The 22,202-nt window shown below is 41.5% G+C and overlaps 1 protein-coding gene across 2 annotated transcripts in view; it reads left to right on the top strand.

The window, feature by feature from the left end:
- Positions 1 to 22,202, top strand: part of LOC134339312 (ras GTPase-activating protein nGAP-like) — a 133,155-nt gene that overhangs the window by 32,427 nt on the left and 78,526 nt on the right. Inside the window, exons 2-3 of one of the 2 annotated variants that reach the window (XM_063035706.1) lie at positions 8,609 to 8,748; positions 12,553 to 12,625. In XM_063035706.1, the coding sequence (XP_062891776.1) occupies positions 8,609 to 8,748; positions 12,553 to 12,625 (213 nt within the window). Of the gene's footprint in view, positions 1 to 8,608; positions 8,749 to 12,163; positions 12,244 to 12,552; positions 12,626 to 22,202 lie in introns of those variants that run through there. The other variant, XM_063035709.1, reaches the window with a different exon arrangement.

Here is a 22,202-nt window from a genome sequence, read left to right as displayed (position 1 = left end):
ATGGAGAACATGAAGTTAAACTTCTTCACTTAGAGGGTCATGAGAGTGTAGAATGAGCTGCCACTGTGAGTGGTGCATGAAAGTGCACTTTCAACACTTAAAGAGAAGTTTGGACAGGTACATGGATGGCATGGATATGGAGGGTTATGGTTCTGGTGCACGTCAATAGGTGTAGACAGTTTAAATGGTTCAGCGTGGACTAGATGGGCCAAAGAGCCTGTTTCTGTGCTGTACTTTTCTATGACTCTCACCAGAATTCAGAGCACGTGATAAGTCAATCATATTAGATTGTCATCTTCAACAAAATTAAACAATGCTTTGATTTTCATCCTGGTTAGTTCCAACTCTCCTGAAATTTTCTCCAGCTTCATAGAACAGTACAGCACAGGAATAGGCTATTTGGCCCACAAAGTTGTGCTGAACCAGCTAAAAAATAAATCAAAACATCCACAAACACTAATCCCTCCTATCCACACCATGTCCATATCCCTCCATCTTCCTTACATGTGCCCATCCAAACATCTCTAAGGTAAAGATCTCTCTGTTTAGCAACTCTGTTAAGGATCCTGCACTAGGCAGTGTACTGTCTCCTTGCATTTGTCCTACCAAGGTGCAACACCTCACATTTATCTGGGTTAAACTCCATCTGCCATTTCTCAGCCCATATCTGCAACCGATCTATATTGTGCTGTATTTCTTGCCAGTCTTCTACACTATCTACAACTTCACCAATCTTGGGATGATCAACAAATTTACTAACCCACGCACCTACATTTTTACCCAGTTCAAACTTGAGTTTGTTGTCATATGCACAAGCATATGACTGCACAAGTGCAGTGAACTAGAATTAGAGGTTGGAATCAGGTTTATTATCATTGTCTTATATAAAGTGAAATTTGTTGTTTTGTAGCAGCACGACAGACTCATAGAATCAGGTTCATACACCCCCAAGAAGTACATACTAACAAATTATTATACAGAAAAAATACAGTTTGATCAAAAAAAAGTCCATTGTAGTACAAAGTGGTCAAAATATCATAGCGTTGCAATTCGGAGGTAGTGATTTAGGTTGTGGAGGTTGAGTCGTGAACCAAACAATCAAAAGGAAATGACTGTTTGTAAAGCTGGTGGTGTGAGACTTCAAGCTTCTGTACCTCCTGACCAAACTCAGTTTCTTTAATTTGTCTCCTGCTCATCTTGCACTGTCAAACTTTTGAACGGACCTCGCATAAGCTAATAGTGAATTCCTCGACTTCAAACCTACTTTATCATGACCCTTGAACTGTATTTGTTTACCCACACCGCATTTTCTCTGTAACTGTACCACTATATTCTGCATCCTGTAATTTCTTACTACCTCAATGTATAATCTGTTAGGGTAGTACATAAACTAAGTTTTTCACTAACACAAGAAAGTCCATAGATGCTGGAAATCCAAAGCAACACACACAAAATACTGGAGGAACTCAGCAAGTCAGGCAGCATCGATGGAAATGAATAAACAGTCATTGAGACCCTTCTTCAGGATGTGAAGGAAGGGAAAAGGCGGAAGAATAAAAAGATGGGCGGAGGGAAGAGAGGCTATCTGGAACGTGGTAGGTGAAGCCAGGGGAATGGGAAAGGTCAAGAGTTGGAGAAGAAAGAATCTTTTTTCACTGTATCTCAATATATGTGATGGTAATAAACCAATCCCATCCTAACCCCAATAAACCAATCCCATCCATCCTCATTAAACCAATCACATCCATCCTCATTAAACCAATCCCATCCATCCACAATAAACCAATCCCATCCATCCTCATTAAACCAATCCCATCCATCCACAATAAACCAATCCCATCCATCCTCATTAAACCAATCCCATCCATCCACAATAAACCAATCCCATCCATCCACAATAAACCAATCCTATCCATCCACAATAAACCATTCCCATCCATCCACAATAAACCATTCCCATCCACCCTCATTAAACCAATCCTATCCATTCTCAATAAACCAATCCCATCCATCCACAATAAACCAATCCCATCCATCCACAATAAACCAATCCCATCCATCCACAATAAACCAATCCTATCCATCCACAATAAACCATTCCCATCCATCCACAATAAACCATTCCCATCCACCCTCATTAAACCAATCCCATCCATCCTCAGTAAACCAATCCCATCCATCCACGATAAACCAATCCTATCCATTCTCAATAAACCAATCCCATCCATCCACAATAAACCAATCCCATCCATCCTCATTAAACCAATCCTATCCATCTTCATTAAACCAATCCCATCCATCCACAATAAACCAATCCCATCCATCCTCATTAAACCAATCCCATCCATCCTCATTAAACCAATCCCATCCATCCACAATAAACCAATCCCATCCATCCTCATTAAACCAATCCCATCCATCCACAATAAACAAATCCCATCCATCCACAATAAACCAATCCCATCCATCCACAATAAACCAATACTATCCATCCACAATAAACCATTCCCATCCATCCACAATAAACCATTCCCATCCACCCTCATTAAACCAATCCCATCCATCCTCATTAAACCAATCCTATCCATCCACGATAAACCAATCCTATCCATTCTCAATAAACCAATCCCATCCATCCACAATAAACCAATCCCATCCATCCTCATTAAACCAATCCTATCCATCTTCATTAAACCAATCCCACCTATTCACAATAAACCAATCCCATCCATCCTCAATAAACCAATCCCATCCATCCTCAATAATCCAATCCCATCCATCCACTATAAACCAATCCCATCCATCCTCAATAAACCAATCTCATCCAACATCAATAAACCAATCCCACCTATTCACAATAAACTAATCCCACCTATCCACAATAAACCAATCCCATCCATCCACAATAAACCAATCCCATCCATCCACAATAAACCAATCCCATCCATCCACAATAAACCAATCCTATCCATCCACAATAAACCATTCCCATCCATCCACAATAAACCATTCCCATCCACCCTCATTAAACCAATCGCATCCATCCTCAGTAAACCAATCCCATCCATCCACGATAAACCAATCCTATCCATTCTCAATAAACCAATCCCATCCATCCACAATAAACCAATCCCATCCATCCTCATTAAACCAATCCTATCCATCTTCATTAAACCAATCCCATCCATCCACAATAAACCAATCCCATCCATCCTCATTAAACCAATCCCATCCATCCTCATTAAACCAATCCCATCCATCCACAATAAACCAATCCCATCCATCCTCATTAAACCAATCCCATCCATCCACAATAAACCAATCCCATCCATCCACAATAAACCAATCCCATCCATCCACAATAAACCAATACTATCCATCCACAATAAACCATTCCCATCCATCCACAATAAACCATTCCCATCCACCCTCATTAAACCAATCCCATCCATCCTCATTAAACCAATCCCATCCATCCTCAGTAAACCAATCCCATCCATCCACGATAAACCAATCCTATCCATTCTCAATAAACCAATCCCATCCATCCACAATAAACCAATCCCATCCATCCTCATTAAACCAATCCTATCCATCTTCATTAAACCAATCCCATCCATCCACGATAAACCAATCCTATCCATTCTCAATAAACCAATCCCATCCATCCACAATAAACCAATCCCATCCATCCTCATTAAACCAATCCTATCCATCTTCATTAAACCAATCCCACCTATTCACAATAAACCAATCCCATCCATCCTCAATAAACCAATCCCATCCATCCTCAATAATCCAATCCCATCCATCCACTATAAACCAATCCCATCCATCCTCAATAAACCAATCTCATCCAACATCAATAAACCAATCCCACCTATTCACAATAAACTAATCCCATCTATCCACAATAAACCAATCCCATCCATCCTCATTAAACCAATCCCATCCATCCATAATAAACCAATCCCATCCTAACCTCAATAAACCAATCTCACCTATCCTCAATAAACCAATCCCATCCATCCTCAATAAACCAATCCCATCCATCCACAATAAACCAATCCCATTTATCCACAATAAACCAATCCCATCCATCCACAATAAACCAATCCCATCCATCCTCAATAAACCAATCCCATCCATCCTCATTAATCCAATCCCATCCTAACCTCAATAAACCAATCCCATCCTAACCTCAATAAACCAATCCCACCCATCCTCAATAAACCAATCCCATCCAACATCAATAAACCAATCCCACCTATTCACAATAAACCAATCCCATCCATCCTCATTAAACCAATCCCATCCATCCTCAATAAACCAATCCCATCCATCCTCAATAATCCAATCCCATCCATCCACTATAAACCAATCCCATCCATCCTCAATAAACCAATCTCATCCAACATCAATAAACCAATCCCACCTATTCACAATAAACTAATCCCATCTATCCACAATAAACCAATCCCATCCATCCTCATTAAACCAATCCCATCCATCCATAATAAACCAATCCCATCCTAACCTCAATAAACCAATCTCACCTATCCTCAATAAACCAATCCCATCCATCCTCAATAAACCAATCCCATCCATCCACAATAAACCAATCCCATTTATCCACAATAAACCAATCCCATCCATCCACAATAAACCAATCCCATCCATCCTCAATAAACCAATCCCATCCATCCTCATTAATCCAATCCCATCCTAACCTCAATAAACCAATCCCATCCTAACCTCAATAAACCAATCCCATCCATCCTCAATAAACCAATCCCATCCAACCACAATAAACCAATCCCATCCATCCTCAATAAACCAATCCCATCCAACATCAATAAACCAATCCCACCTATTCACAATAAACCAATCCCATCCATCCTCATTAAACCAATCCCATCCATCCTCAATAAACCAATCCCATCCATCCTCATTAATCCAATCCCATCCTAACCTCAATAAACCAATCCCATTCATCCTCATTAATCCAATCCCATCCTAACCTCAATAAACCAATCCCATCCATCCTCAATAAACCAATCCCATCCATCCTCATTAATCCAACCCCATCCTAACCTCAATAAACCAATCCCATCCTAACCTCAATAAACCAATCCCATCCATCCACAATAAACCAATCCCATCCATCCTCAATAAACCAATCCCATCCAACATCAATAAACCAATCCCACCTATTCACAATAAACCAATCCCATCCATCCACAATAAACCAATCCTATCCATCCACAATAATCCAATCCCATCCATCCTCATTAAACCAATCCCATCGATCCTCAATAAACCAATCCCATCCATCCACAATAATCCAATCCCATCCATCCTCATTAAACAAATCCCATCCTAACCTCAATAAACCAATCCCATCCTAACCTCAATAAACCAATCCCATCCATCCACAATAAACCAATCCCATCTATCTTGCACCATCAGTTTCAAAAGGCAAAGCACTGATTCCTGGAATTCCTTTCTTGAAGTGTTTTACTTTTCTCTCCTTAAGGTCATGGTGCAGCACCTACCTCACAATTTCTGAGATATGGACTCAATCCTGACCTCCGTTGCTTTCTGTGTGTTTAGCATGGGTTTCTACCAGATGTTTAGTTTCCCTCCCACACCTCAAAGATGTACAGGTTAATTGCAGCTAACAATTGTGGGTGGTGGGAGAATCAGTGAAAGCTGATTGGTATATAAGAGGAAATTGGTTACAGGAATGTAAGTAGAGGAGTGGGACTACAGAGCACTCCTGAATTACGACTTACAGACGTCGCTCTCTTCCTCCACTTTTAGAAATTATTCTTTCTTATCAGTCTTGTATATTTTTGATGCAATTCATTACAATACAACAGGGGAATGGTTAACTTATTTATTTCTTGAGATACAGTGTGGAAGTGGCCCTTCGACCACACCACCCAACAATCCACTGATCCTAGCCTAATTGTGGGACAATTTACAATGACCACTTAACGGAGCAATTGGAACGTCTTTGGACTGTGGACCACTTGGAGGAAACACACGCAGTCATAGGGAGACCGTACAGGCAGCAGTGGGAATTGAACCCATGTCTCTGGTACTGTAAAGCATTGTGCTAATGACTACACTATCCTGCTGCCCTTGCCATACCAAGTGATTTTTGTGGATTTTTTTGTTAAAAAAATTAATCTATTTGTTAACCAGGGACACCTTGTAATGGGATTGTAAGTGAACTGGCATAGACTTGATGGGCTAAATGGCCTCTTGCTTTATCATAAGTGAAACCTGGTTTCCTTGGCTGTGTAAGTCTAGGGAAGACACATTCTACTCCCGCCAGACCTGTGAGATGAAGGCGGCTCTCCCACCCCAGTCACTGGTTTGTGTGGATGCTGTGTAAACAAAAAGAAAAGGTTCCATTTTAATTAAACAGTCAAATGTGCACAAGTTGGCGCCCATCACTTCACCGATATTTCTTGCTTCACCGCTTAGTCAATCTTGCCCCCAGTCTCCATCGAATCACGGGTCCACCCCGGGTCGAATCCTACGACCAGTTCCCTGCAGTGTCTTTTCTCATCATCTCCCACTGAACAAAATCGCTAAGACCAACCTTAGTGTCCTTCAGCAAAAAAAAACCCCAGTTCCACCATTCTTATTGGATGACACACATTCCTCACCATCCCTTGTATTCAACAAAAACCCAAACGGGCTGAAAGCAGCTCTTGCAGAGCTGCCAAATGAAGTACCTACAACATAACAGCAAAAATATGAACCAGGGCATCACATAAGGAAAGATGAAAAAATATTGAGAGGCTATTTCACTGAGTTTTTGCTCAGCTGCCTGAATATCTCCTCACATGAGTCAGTGTCAATATTTTATTTATTTTCATTTAGCGATACAGCACAGCAAGAGGCCTTTTCGGCCCCAGTAGGCCTGCACTTCCCAATACACACACTTATTAACCCACTAACCCATGTACCTTTGGAATCTGGGAGGAAGTGGGAGCAGTCAGAGAAAAGCCAGGTGGTCATGGGAAGAGTGTAAAACTCCTTGCAGACAGCGGCAGGAGTTGAATCTGGATACTGGCGCTCTATCTGCTACACTACCGTGCCAGCCATTTTGTTTAGTAACATCCCTGCAAAGCATCTTGGGACTTCTATACATGGTTGCATCCCAGTGCCCTGACCACTATCTTCCTCAATTCAAATTGTGAAACCGCAATGGTTATCTGGCTTTAACGGAGGGCTGTTTTGAGATAATTGCTGTTTGCAAACTAATTGTCATAAGTCCAATATTACTGCAATTCAAAAAGTGCTGCATTAGCAATTACAGACTTTGCCATCCTATCATTGGGGAGGAGGTACAGAAGCCTGACGTCCCACAGGAACAGATACTTTCCTACAATCATCAATGACCCTGCACAACCCTAACCTTACTTCAGCTATGGCAATGTTTTACACGACGACTTCCTTGTCTCAGATTTTGTGTTTTATTTTGTACCAATAATTGGAATTGGTTTGTTATTGTCACTTGTACCGAGATACAGTGAAAAGCCATCTTACAGACGGTTCATACAGATCAGATCCTTACACAGTGTATTGAGAGAAACAAGGTAAAACAAAAACAGAACACAGAATAAAGTGTAACAGCTACAGATAAAGTGAAGTGTAGGTCGAAACAAGGGTGCATGAACATAATAAGGTAGATAATGAGATATAGAGTATGTCATATCATACTAGGAACCATTCAATAGTCATAACAGTGGGGTAGAAGCTCACCTTGAGCCTTATGCTTTCAGATTTGAATATCTTCGGTATCTTCTGCCCAATGGAAGAGAGAGAGAAAGAAGAGAGAATGTCTGGGGTAGGGTGAGGTGTTTGATTATGCTGTCTACTTTACTGAGGCGGCGAGGGGTTAGAGCCACGGAGGGGAGGCTGGTTTCTGTGATGTGCTGAGCTGTGTCCACAACCCTCCGCAGTTTCTTGGGCTGATGGGCCCAGCAGTTTCCATACCAAGCACTGATGCATCCAGATAGAACGCTCTCGACGCAGGCTTTATTCACGGTCGTTTCCTTCACTCTGTTATACAATTGATGTACAATATATTCTTCATACTCTGTGTGTTATCTCAATCTGTTTCCTACTGATGCTGTTGCAAGCCAGTTTATCATTGTACCTGTACCCACCGGTACCCTGATAATAAACTCGACTGGATGTAAAGAGTTATAAGATGCACTGGAGATGCGAGGGACGGCAGATGCTGGAATCTAGAGCAACAATCTGCTGGAAGAACTCAGTGGGTCGAACGGTATCTGTGTGAGGAAAGGAATTGATGATGATTTGGGTCAGAGTGCTAAAACCCTGCAGGAAAATTGTTGACAGTTCCTTTCCTCCTATAAATGCTGCTCGATCTGCTAAGTTCTTCCAGCAGATTGTTTATTGCTCTAGTGAACAGGTATTTGATGCTGTAATCAGCAGCAGTGGTATGTATGATAACATACAATGCAACGGGCTGATTTTCCTGACTTTGTCCCACACGGTGTAACATCCATTATGTAGTTTTGTCCTTTATGTGGTAAAAGCTCCTCTTCTTACTCTTGAACAGACGAAGCTGACGCAGGGGCTGAGTGTGCCGGTCAGTCTCCTCCTATATCGTTGGTGCCTTCAGCTAGAGTGCCGGTCTGGGACGTCAGTAACTGCACGCTGGTCGATGGTCAGCTCCTTTTGATGTCACGGGATGACGAGGTAACAGACACGGTTGCGGGTCCTTTTCCTTTACCGGCACATGAATGGAACACTGTACCACCTTTTCCAAATGTGGGTGATATATATTTCCTGCAAATGTATTAGCTAAGGGGCTAAGGGGCTGAAAGTTCTCTTCCTTGTGTTCCACAGCAACTTGTAAATTTATATAGAGTAGCGCAGGAAGAGGCTTTTCAACCCACAATATTGTGCCAAACTAATCCCTTCTGCCTACACAATGTTCATGTTGCTCCATTCTCTGCATGCTCATGGCCGATTTAAGAGCCTCCTTAATTCCTCTATCCTAGTTGCCTTCAGCACCACCCCTCATAGTGCAGTCCAGACACCCACCATTCTCTGCCCTACACATTTCCTTTGAACTTAACTCTTCTCACATTAATGTGTACCCCAGTACTTGGCATTCCTACTCTGTGAAAAGGATTCTGACACTGGCTGTTCGAGCCTCTCATATTCCTCTAAATTCCCATCACGTCCCCTCTCAGTCTCCATAACTCCAGAGAAAACAATCCAAATTTGTTCAACCTCTCTCTATAGCACGTGACACTTAATCTAGGCAGCATCTGCTAAACCTCTTCTGCGCCCTCTGCAAAGCTTCCACATTCTTCCAAAAAAGGGGCAAACAGAATTGAATGCAATATTCCAGATGCCACATAACAAGAGTTTTATAAAGCTGCGCCATAACTTTCCTGACTCTTAAACTCAGTGACTTGACTAATGAAGGCCAGCACATCATAAAACTTCTTAACCACTTTATCACCCTGTGCAGCCACATTCACTGAGCTCTGGACTTGGACTTCAAGATCCCTCAGTACATCAGTACTGATAAGGGTCCTGCTGTGAACAGTTCCTTTGTATCTCCCAATCTGCAACACCTCACACGTGGTTGAATTAAACTCCATCTGCCACTTCTCTGCCCATATCAGCAACTGCTCCATATCTACTGAACCCTTTCACTATCTTCTGTACTACACACAACACCACCAATTTTGTATCTTCTGCAAACTTTCTCAATTTTTTTGCTTCTCAACATCCCAAGTCATTTCATACCAAGGCATCAAATGAAAGACAACATTCTGTGGAAATATCACCTCACTCAACAAGAAGCCACAGTAGTGCCTCCGCTTTCTATGGAGACTGAGGCAAGCGAGGCTTCCTCCACCCCCACCCATCTTAACTGCCTTTTACTGGAGCAGCATTGAGACTGTCCTGACAAGCTGCATCTCCAACTGGTATGGAGACAGCCCAGCGTCAGACCGCAAGTCCCTACAAAGGATTGTGAGAACAGCTGAGAGGATCATAGGGGTCTCCCTATCATCCACTGGGAACGTTTATCAGGAGCGCTGCATACACAAGGCCCTTAGTATTATTAAGGATCCTGCCTGTCCATCCGACATTCTCTTTGGCTTTCTACCATCAGGCAGGAGACTCCGATGCATAAAAACAAGAACTGAACTTGCTGCTACATCACATCAAACTGTCACTGGTTAATCTGTTCTGAACCTTTCAATATTTAATTTATGTACTTTAGTTTGATATTTATATGTGATTCATCTGTAGATTTTATCCTTACCTTCATGAGTTATTGTGTGTTATGTGTTCTACTGTGCTTTAAACCCTAGTTTGGAGAAACTTTGTCTTGTTTCTATATACATTATATAATTGAGATTTGGTTTGTCACCTATGTCATGTACCCCGTGACGGGAATAAAGAACCAGCAGAGATGGAAAACACTTTGGAGTCCAGTATTGCTATAAACTAATAATATTTATTAATAACTACGCAATACAGTAATATAAATGTAGATCAATCAAACAGGTTAGCAATGATTATATATATAAGTATAACAGTAAGTGTGGAAATATATGTATGAAAAACCAAGCTTCTTTAGGTCTAGGGGTAAAAAGATACAGTCTTACGATGATGAGTAAAGTTCAGTTCAGTTCAGTTCGTGGTATTGAGTTGAGTAGTGATGGAGAGATAGAGAGGGGGAGACTTAAGCCTTCAGGTGAGCTGATGCCATCGATCTTCTTGTTGTCCTTTGAAATCCTTTAAAAGTCACCGAATGTGACTTTAACAAAGGGGACCGGTTTTCTGTGGTGGAGCTATCACCCAGGTGAGGGTGGACACATGGACAACTCCCCACCAGTCAACCCCTTTTCTCTTTCTACTGCAAGAACGATGGAGCGATCTGCCTGATTGATCCTGCAAAACCCACTTTTTCTGCTGGCACACCAATGCTTATTCAGTGTCTAAAACATGCGTCTGAGGTCTATCATCTGACCTCCTATTTTATCTTCCCATGCTGAGCATCAACTGTCACACAAATAACTCCTCCTTCCTCTCTCTGTGTAAGAAATCACAAGCAGACGAACTGTCCTTGAGAAGTATCAACAACCCGCCGAAAATCATAACATCAAGTGTTCATTAAATAATGCGGCCTTTGGTCACCATAGCAACTTACGAACTGCTCAGTGCTATCTCCAACTCAGCAGAAATCCAAAAGTTACCTCCAGTGCCTTAAAGTGACAGTCCAACAGTTAGTCTTTGTCTCTCTCTCTCTCTCTCTCTCTCTCTCTCTTTCAAAACAACATGTCGGTGTTAAATAACTCTCTCTCTCTTTTCAAAACCACAGTTAATAGGGTAACCGAGCACAGTTCGTAGGGGTAATTCAGGACCCCGTCACGCCTAAAACACTCGGAAACTTCTATGGATGTACCATGGAGAGCATTCTGACAGGCTGCATCACCGTCTGGTGGTGGGGTGGGGAGGTGCTACTGCACAGTACTGAAAGAAGCCGCAGAAAGTTGTAAAATTAGTCAGCTCCATCTTGTGTACTAGCCTTCATCGTATCCAAGATGAATTCATGAATTGGTGCTTCAGAAAGGCGATGTCCATTATTTAGGACCCCTATTACCTAGGAATGCCCTCTTCAAACTGTTACCATCAGGAAGGAGGTACAGAAGCCTGAAGGCACACACTCAGTGACTCAGGAACAGCTTCTTCCCCTCTGACATCTGATTTCTGAATGGACATTGAACCCACGAACACTCCCTCACTTTTTTAATATATATTATTTCTGTTTTTGCACTGTTACTAATCTATGTAATGTACGTATATATATTTACTGTAATTGATTTAGTTTTTCTCTCTCTATATTATGTATTACATTGAACTGCTGCTGCTAAGTTAACATATTTCATGACACATGCCAGTGATAATAAACCTGATTCTGATTCTGACATTAGTTAAAAACAGTGAAACCATTATTACTTGTAGTTAGTAGATGGCCTAGCCAAATTATCGGTAACTACCTTTTTTAAAAATGCAAACACGAGGAAATCTGCAGATGCTGGAAATTCAAGCAACACACACAAAAAATGCTGGTGAACGCAGCAGGCCAGGCAGTATCTCTAGGAAGAGGTACAGTCGACGTTTTGGGCTGAGACCCTTCGTCAGGACTAACTGAAAGAAGAGATAGTAAGAGATTTGAAAGCGGGCGTGGGAGGGGAGATACAAAATGATATGAGAAGACAGGAGGGGGAGGGTAACTACCTACCTTTGTTGTGAGTGTAATTAGTGGTGATGAAGGAAGTATTAAGAGCAGTTTAGCTGTGTTAACAATATAACGCCTAGAAGGAATGCTAGCAAAATTAGTAGCAGCTACATTCATCTTCAGTGAAGGTAGCAACAATTCTCTACTGTGATAGTGATATATGTTTGTTTCCTACTGTATAGTAATGTTTACTTGCAACTGTTGAAACCTTTCTGGTCTGCTTGTGTTTGCAGAGTGGCTACAGATCACGGCTCCGTACGGGTAGTTCGATGTCTGAGGTCAGCCTCACCCCATCACACAACTGGGGTAAGTGTCTTTTCCCCCTAGCTCATCTTTAATCTCCAACCTCACCTCAAACCCCACCCTCATCCAAATCCCCTCCCTCACCCCAATCCCCACCCTCATCCAGTCCCCACCCTCATCCAAATCCCCACCCTTGTCCAAACCCCACCCTCGTTCAATCCTCACCTTCATCCAAACTCCACCCTCACCTCAAACTCCAGAAGGGCAACTCTGAGAAATTTACCTCTGCACCGTCAGTCCAAATATGTTGTCATACTACACACATCACACACGTCACACACACATACATGTACACACAATACATGCACGTGGCATACTTACACACACAGAACATACACACACAACATACTACATACAAAGCACACACACTGAGCGCAGATACATAGAGAACACAGATATACAGCCCACATATACACAACACACATACACACAGTGCATATATACAAAAAGTAAGCACACACAGCACATATACACACACAGCACAAATATCCACATAGCACACATACAGTTATCATACACTGGCCATACACACTCACACACACACAGACACAGCCTTTCACATATACGGTATATGTTCATATTCAGTCTCAAAGGTGGCAAATATTCATAACATACGTGCCCATATAAGCTGAGAAAATGCATAAAGCATATACACATGCACACAGATGCAGACCCATGATGTATATAGACACACATATACAACATGACATACACATACAGCCACTCACGGACGCATGTGCACATTGATATGCAATTAAGCATACATACACAACACAGATGCTTTCTGCAACTCCTCCCAGCTGATCATCAGGGTAGCCTCCTACCGAAAAGGACAGAAGGAATGAGAAATAAACAACAGGAAGAGAGTGGAATGAAGCTAGTGAATTCCGTGTTCGCACTGGGCATAGACAGAGAAATAAATAAGTAGGAAAAAATATTAGATTAAGAGAAAAGAAATGAAGATGGCAGAAAAACAAATGTGATGCTTTGAAATTCTCCCAGTAAGTTTTAAAGCTTATTTGAATCAATTGTGCAATGTGATTGTGGCTGGGCAAGTACAGTTTAGCTCATGCTGAAGAAGTGTGCTGAGAAACATGTTGATCTTGAGCATTTCAGACAGCAGGTCAGTGATGACACATTGATCTGCGTCTGGGGCTGGACTCACATGTAGACAAGACTGAGAAGGGTGGCTGTATCCAGTACTGAAGGATGTGAACGATCTTGATGGCGTTTACATCCAAGTTGGCTGTTTCACCATTTCACATCCCATTTTCACAATTTTAGATTTATATAATTAGCTGAATTTAAATTTCGAACTCAGCCGCAGTGGGATTTGAACTCTTCTGTCCAGATCTCCAGCTTATGCATTACTAGACAGTAAACATAATTACTAATTCTGATTCCCGTTCCCATTCTGATATGTCGGTCATGGCTTCCTCTTGTGTCAAGACGAGGCCACCCTTAGGGTTTAGCAGCAAGATCTATATACTGTCTGGGTAGCCTCCAACCAGATGGCATGAATATTGTTTTCTCCTTCAGGTAAAAAGATGATTTTTCCTTCTAAGATGATTTTTCCTTCTACTCCTCTCTTCTTCTATTCCACACTCTGACCTTTTGCCTCTTCTTGCCTGCGTATCACTTCTCCCAAGTTCCCTCCTCTTTCTCCTATGGTTCATTCTCCTCTCCTATCAGGTTCCTTCTTCTCCAGCCCTTTGCCTTTCCCACCTACCTGGCTTCATCTATTACCTTCCAGCTAGCCTCCTTTCCCTTCCTCCATCTTTTTATTCTGTTGTCTTCCCTCTTCCTTTCTGGTCCTGAAAAAGAGTCTTGGCCCAAAACATTGATTGCTCATTCATTTCCATAGTTGCTGCCTGACTTGCTGAGTTCCTACAGCATTTGGTGTGTGCTTTGGATTTCCAGCATCTGCAGACTTCTAGCAAACATAATTCTTACATCACCAAACCAAGAAGAGTGAATTAGGACACCCCCCCCCACCCCCGCTCGCCATCTAGGCCATTCTCTTTTCTCACTGCTGTCATCAGGAAGGAGATACAAGAGCTTTAGGTCCCACACTATCAGGTTCAGAAACAGTTATTACCATCCACCATCATGCTCCTGAACCATGAGACCATAAGACACAGGAGCAGAATGAGGCCATTCAGCCCCTTGAGTCTGTTCTGCCATTCCATCATGGCTGATCACAGATCCCACTCAACACCGTACACCTGCCTTCTCACCATATCCTTTGATGCCCTGACCGATCAGGAAACTATCAACTTCTGCTTTAAATACACCCACGGACTTGGCCTCCACTGCAGTCTGTGGCCAAGTATTCCACAGATTCACTACTCTCTGGCTAAAAAAAATTCCTTGTTACCTCTATTCTAAGAAGCCACTCCTCAAGTTTGAGGCTGTGCTCTCTAGTTCTGGATACCCCCACCATTGGAAACATCCTCTCCACATTCACCTTATCTCATCCTCTCAACATTTGGTGGGTTTCAATGAGATTCCTATCCCCCTCCCTATATTCTTCTAAATTCCAGTCAGTACAAACCCAAAGCTGCCAAGCTCTTGTCATATATTAACCCCTTAATTCCCAGAATCATCTTCGTGAATTTCCTCTGCACTCTCTCCAATGACAACACATCAGACTGCTTAATTCATGTTGACACAACTGTATTTCTATGTTATATTGACTATCTAGTTGTACGTAATATTTATTATAAATTGCTATAAATTGCACATTTAGATGGTGATGTAAAGATTTTTACTCCTCGTGTATATGAAGGATGTAAGTAATAAAGTCAATTCAATTCAATTCAATCCTTTCTGAGATATGGGGTCCAAAACTGTTGACAATATTCCAACTGCAGCCTGATTAGTGTCTTATAAAGCCTCAGCATCATCTCCTTGTTTTTATATTCTGTTTCCCTTGAAATACATGCCAACATTGCATCTGTCTTCTTTACCACAGACTCAACCCCTAAATTAACCTTCTGGGAGTCTTGCACAAGGACCCCTAAGTCCCTCTGCACCTCAGGTGTTTGAATTATCTCCCCATTTAGATAATAATCTTCACTATTGTTCCTTTTATCAAAATGCATTATCTTCATACGATCCACAAAGTTTGCCATAAAGCCGGGAATTCCATTATCTAAATCTTACTGACCTCTGAGGAACACCACTAGTCACTGGCAGCCAACCAGAAAAGGTCCCCTTTATTCCTACTCGCTACCTCCTGCCTGTCAACCATTCCTCTATCCATGCCAGTATCTTTCCTGTAATGCCATAAGATTTTACCCTATTAATCAGTCTTGTGTAGCATCCTATCGAGCACCTTCTGAAAATCCAAGTAAGTGACATCCCATGCCTCTCCTTTGCCCATCCCACTTGTTGCTTTCTTGAAGAACTAACAGATTAACAGATTTGTCAGGCAAGATTCCCCTTTACAGAAACCATGTTGACTTTGACTTATTTTATCATTAGTCTCCAAGTACCCCGAAATCTCATCCTTAATAATAGACCCCAACATTTTCCCAACCACTGAGTTTAGGCTAACTGGCCTATAATTTCCTTTCTTTTGCCTTCCTCCCTTCTTAAAGAGTGGAGTAACATTTGTAATCTTCCAGTCCTCAGGGACCATGCCAAGATCAAGTGATTCTTGAAAGATCAGGAGTAATGCATCTGTTATCTCTTCAGCAATCTTCCTCAGAACTCTGGGATATAGTTCATCTTATCCAGGTGACTTATCCACCTTAAGATCTTTGAGTTTGCCTGGTACTTTTTCCTTTGTCATAGCAATGGCACTCATTCCTGCTCCCTGACACTCACAGACCTCTGGCACACTGCTAGTGACTTCCACAGTGAAGACTGATGGAAAGTACTCATTAAGTTCATCTGCCATTTCCCCCATTACTACCTCACCAGCATCATTTTTCCACTGGTCCAATATGAACTCCCACCCCTCTTTTACTCTTTATATAACAGAAAAAAATCTTTTACTATCCTCCTTGCCCTCATATTTGGCTAGTTTGCCCACATATTTCATCTTTTCCATTCTCATAGCTTTTTAGTTGCCTTTTGTTGGATTTTAAAAGCTTCTTAATCATTCAACTTCCCACTCACTTTTGCTACCTTAAATGTCCTTTCCTTGGCTTTTTTGCAGTCCTTAACTTCCCTTGTCAGCCACAATTGCCATTTGAGAACTTCTTCCTCTGTGGGACAGATCTATCCTGAACTATTCCCTGAAACTTCCGACCAATCTCTAATTGTGCCGCGAGTTCGTCCACCTTACTCTGAATGCTGCGCACATTTAAATACAACACCTTCAATCCTGCGTTCTTCACCCTTTTCAATTTTGCCTCTGTTGTACAATTTAATTCTTTGCTCTGTCTGCATTTGTACCCAGTCATTGGCATGTCCTTCCTTGCATTCATGTTACATAAATCATTTACTTGTAAACCTCCTGGCTTATCCTCAGCTCTGTCATTCTGGTTCCCCTCCCTCTACAGCTCTAGTAAACCTGCCAGCAAGAATATTGGTCTCCCTCGAATTTAAGTGCGACCCATCCCTTTTGTACATGTCCCACCTGCTGCAGAAGTGGTCCCAGTGATCCAGAAGTGGAATCCCTGCCCCCTGCTCCAATTCTTCAGCCATACATTTTATCTGCCACTTTATTCTATTCCTATCCTCACTGTCGTGGATAATTTCACTTACCTCAACAATGAACTGATTCCTCAACCTATGGACTCACTTCCAAGGTCTCTGCAGCTTGTGTTTCAGTATTATTTGTTTATTTGTTTGTTTGCTTATTTATGTATGTATGTATGCTTGTAACAAATAAATACAATGGAATCAATGAAAAATGGTACACAGAGATTGACAACAACTGACGAGCAAGAGAAGACAAACTGTAAATTTGTCATTCTTCATCTGTGTGCAGTTTTTCATTGATTCCATTGTATTTATTTGTTCTACTGTGAATGCCTGAAAGAAAATGAATCTCAGGGTTGTACATGGTGACGTATACGTACTTTACTTTGAACTTTGAACTTTCTCAGTCACAGAGTATGTGCAGGTCTTACTGAATCCTGATTATGTAATACAAAGTCTTGCAATTGTATGACTCAACTTTCTGCGGTGAGCTCTGTGGCGTTACAAGCCCAACAAAACGGGAAGAATAAGACCAGAATGGTGCAATTCTGACAACAGCTGCAAGATTTTCGGTTTTAAATGCCTCTGCTTGCCTTTAGTTAGTTTTGCCATTAGGGCAGGAATTGGGATTGGAATCTGAATCAGGTCAGAATCATTGACAGATGTCTCGAAATTTGTTGACTTTGTTTCACCAGTACAATGCAAGATATAAAAAACACATAAGTTAAAATAAAAAAAATAAAAAAAACAACACAATAAATCTTGCAAAAGAGGAATAATGAGGTAGTCTTCATGGGTTCACGGAAGAAGCTGTTCCTGAAATGCTTAATGTGTGTCTTTAGGCTCCTGTACCTCCTTCCCAAGGATAGCAATGAGAAGAAAGAGAGTCCTTAATAATGGATGCCATCTTCTTCAAGCACCACCTTTTGAAGATGTCCTCAATGTCCATTATTTTCATGGTGCATTACTGCATTACTAACAAAGGCCTGATTTAAGGATGAGAAAATCTGCAGATGTTGGAAATCCAAGCAACACACACAAGAGCTGGAGGAACTCAGCAGGCCAGGCAGCATGATTGAAGGTCTCGGTCCGAAACATCAGCTGTTTTTCTTTTCCATAGATGCTGCCTGACCTGCTGAGTTCCTCCAGCATTTTGTGTGTGTTCTCATGACATAAGGATGTTTCAAGAGTAAGGTAAAGGCAATGAATGAGATATTGAGTTTGCTAGTCTATTTGAGGTAGATTTCTAAACTCAGCTCCAGCAAACTGAGTTCAGTCCTGATCTCTGCTATTGTCTATGTGGAGTTGCACCTGGGTGCTCCAATTGTCTCCCAAGTCCCAGGCTGGTATGTTATTTGGCATTCTCAACTACCGATAGTGTGTGGGTGAGTGGTAGACTTTGGGCAGAGCTGGAGAATGAGGGGAGAATAGGTTTTAAGGAACATTAGTGGAGAATGGGATGATTCTGTGAGCCGGTGGAATGAAATGGCATCCTATGTCATCAGGATGTATATAGAGATGGGCAGTTGGAACTGAGAGTGGAAATGGGGAGTGGGGTCTGAGAGAAAGTGACCTGTCTGAAGGTGAGCAGAGTGGTCTGAACTAACCCATAAATATAAAAATGAAATGGCACCAACATTCTGAAATCTGTTACACATGATCAAAGATGCTGTGCGCACACACATACCTATCCATCTGCACACGTACATACTAGTACACACAGGTGCACACACACAGACAGAGAGTCACAATCATACACACACACACACACACACACACACACACAGAGTCACAACCATGCACACACACAACCAAACTCTCGTACAATACACAGACACACATACTGTACATACAAAACCATACAGTCACATACTCACACACACCACAGACGGACAGTCTCTCTCAGACACACACACAAAAAGAATCAGACACAGACTCCACACTCACAGACACAGCCGTATTCTCATACACACACACACACAGAAGAAGAAATTCAAGGCTGTAGAGAAACTGTAGTCAATGTCCATATGGATAAGGCACCCTGTTATGATTAGTAACTTCAAAGCATTAAATGAATTCAAAGGAAGACACGAGAGTATGGGAATGTGAGGTCTGGCTTCGAGTTTACTTTAAGTGAGGCGTGAACATATCATCTGGTAGCATGATGATGTATGCAATTAATGTATTTTTTCATATAACCCATAATTAATTATTTAAACAAACAAGAATGTTTAATCAGTCAATATATATACAAAATTACTCAATATTACTGACATATTAAATGCACAGTAGCACCAGTACATGAAGAACTTGAAAAGCTGGTGTTGTACCCCTTAGAGCAGAGAAGGTGAAGGAGAGACTTAACTGAGAGTATAAAATTATTGCTGGATATCAGCAGAGGCTCCACAGCGGAAGTAACTAAATCTTCTCATTAGCATTATCAAAAGCTAAAGAGCAGGGATTTAGGGTAATGGGTAAAAGGTTTAGAATGGATCTAAGGAGGAACTGTTTCATCAAGGTGTGGTTGGAACCTGGAACATGCTGTCAGAGTGGGTGGTGAATGAAGATAGTCTCATCTAGACATGTCTGGTATGGAGGCACCGATGCAGAGGATCAGAAAAAGCTGCAGAGGGTTGTAAACTTAGCCAGCTTCATCATGAGCACTAGCCTCCACACCACTGAAGACATCTTCAAAACGTGATGGCGCAGTAAGACATCATGCGTCATTAAAGACTGCCAGCACCCAGGCATTGCCCTTTTCCCATTACTGCCATCAGGGAGGAGGTACAGAGCCTGAAGGGGCATACTCGACAATTCATACTTGAAATATTACCTTTGATTTTATTTCCACTGACATTGTCTGACCTGCTGAGTGTTTCCAGTACAATATTTTCTGGTTACATTTCAGATTTTAACTCAGCTGAATTGTCTATGTAAATATAAGTACTTTATTTTTCTCCTGCTGTTGGACGTAAATAGTCTATACTTCAGCCAACATCTATTCTGTACATATGAAACTTCACTTCTGTTCTTCGTTCTATAATTACATGATGCAAATTTGCAAATTTGAAATCTGTCTAAAACAATAAATAAGAAATTTTAAAGAAAAATTTGTAATCTATTCTTAAATTTTAATTAAGTCAAGGAAATAAATTACATTATATTTGAGCTGCAGTTTCAGTAAGGCAGATTTTGCCTGTGTAGTACAGGTTAATGCTTAATCAACAGTCGAGCTTCTTCCCCTCCACCATTGGATTTCTGAATGGCCAATGAACTCCACCGTCGGATTTCTGAATGGCCAATGAACTCCACCATCAGATTTCTGAATGGCCAATGGACTCAACCATCTTATTTCTGAATGGCCAATGGACTCAACCATCTTATTTCTGAATGGCCAATGGACTCCACCGTCAGATTTCTGAATGGCCAATGAACTCCACCGTCGGATTTCTGAATGGCCAATGAACTCCACCTTTGGATTCTGAATGGCCAATGAACTCCATCGTCAGATTTCTGAATGGCCAATGAACTCCACCTTTGGATTCTGAATGGCCAATGAACTCCACCGTCGGATTTCTGAATGGCCAATGAACTCCACCGTCAGATTTCTGAATGGCCAATGAACTATCAACACCTCTTCACCAGTTTGCTCTCTTTTTGCACTACTTGTTTTTCTATGTATTTCTTATTGTAGCTTATAGTATTTTTGCTGCAAAACAGCAAATTTCATGACATTTGTCGGTGATAATCAACCTGATCCTGGTTCTGCCTAAATTGCTAGGGCTTAGAAGAGTGTGGACCAAGTGCTGGTGTATGGCGTTAGTGTAAATAAGTACCTGGTTTATGGTTTAGATGTGGTGGGTAAAGGGCTTTTCCAGTCCTGTATGTTTCTATCATTCTGGTGTATGAGGAGGAACTGGTTCCTTTGACTAGAGATCTGCATTCAGAGAAAACAAATGTAAGGTAATTATTGAAACAACCCAAGGACATAGAAGAGTCATGTCAAGTCAAAGTCAAAGCCAAAGTAAATTTATTATCAAGCTATGTACAATGTATGTCATCATATACTACTATTTTCTTGCAGGCATTTACAGGAAAATAAAAAATACAGACTAACAATTAACCATTGTGCAAAAGAAGACAACTTTTGCAAACAAAAAAAGCACCAAGAAATTAAGTTGTAGCATCCTAGAAAGTGAGTTTGTAGGCTGAGGAATCAGTTCAGAGTTGAGGTGAGTGAAGCTATCCATGTTGGTTCAGAAGTTGTCTAGAAGCAAGGATGTCTGGAATATAAAAGCAAGGATGTAGTGTTTTGAGACTTTATAAAGCACTGGTGAGACCTCACTTAGAGTATTGTGAACAGGTTTGGGCCCCTTATCTTAGAAAGGATGTGCTGAAACTGGAGAGGGTTCAAAGGAGGTTCACGGAAATGATTCCAGGATTGAATGGATAGTCATATGAAGAGCATTTGTTGGTTCTGGGCCTCTATTGACTGGGATTTAGAAGAATGAGGGGTGACCACATTGAAATCCATGAAATGGAGAAAGGATTTAATGTGGTGTATGTGGAGAGGATGTTTCCTGTGGTGAAAGAGTCAAAGACCAAAAGACAGCCTCAGAGTAGAGGGGCGTCCTTTTAGAACAGAGATGAGAAGGAATTTTTTTAGCCAGAGAGTGGTGAATCTGTGCAATTCTTGGCCACAAGCAGCTGTGGAGGCTTTTTAAAAAATGTATATTTAAGGCAGAGATTGATAGATTCTTGATTGGTCAGGGCACGAAGGGATGCAGGTAGAAGGCAGGAGGTTGGAGCTGAGAGGAAAATTGGATCAGCCATGATAAAATGGCAAATAGACTTGATGGGCCGAATGGCCTAATTCTGCTCCAATATCTTATGGTCTTATGGTTGCAGGGTAATAACTGTTCCTGAA

This window comes from Mobula hypostoma, chromosome 29 (genome assembly GCF_963921235.1).
Source record: "Mobula hypostoma chromosome 29, sMobHyp1.1, whole genome shotgun sequence".
Classification (NCBI taxonomy): domain Eukaryota; kingdom Metazoa; phylum Chordata; class Chondrichthyes; order Myliobatiformes; family Myliobatidae; genus Mobula; species Mobula hypostoma.
The sequence above is the reverse complement of the archived record's forward strand: the minus strand, read 5'-3'. Positions and strand labels throughout refer to the sequence as shown.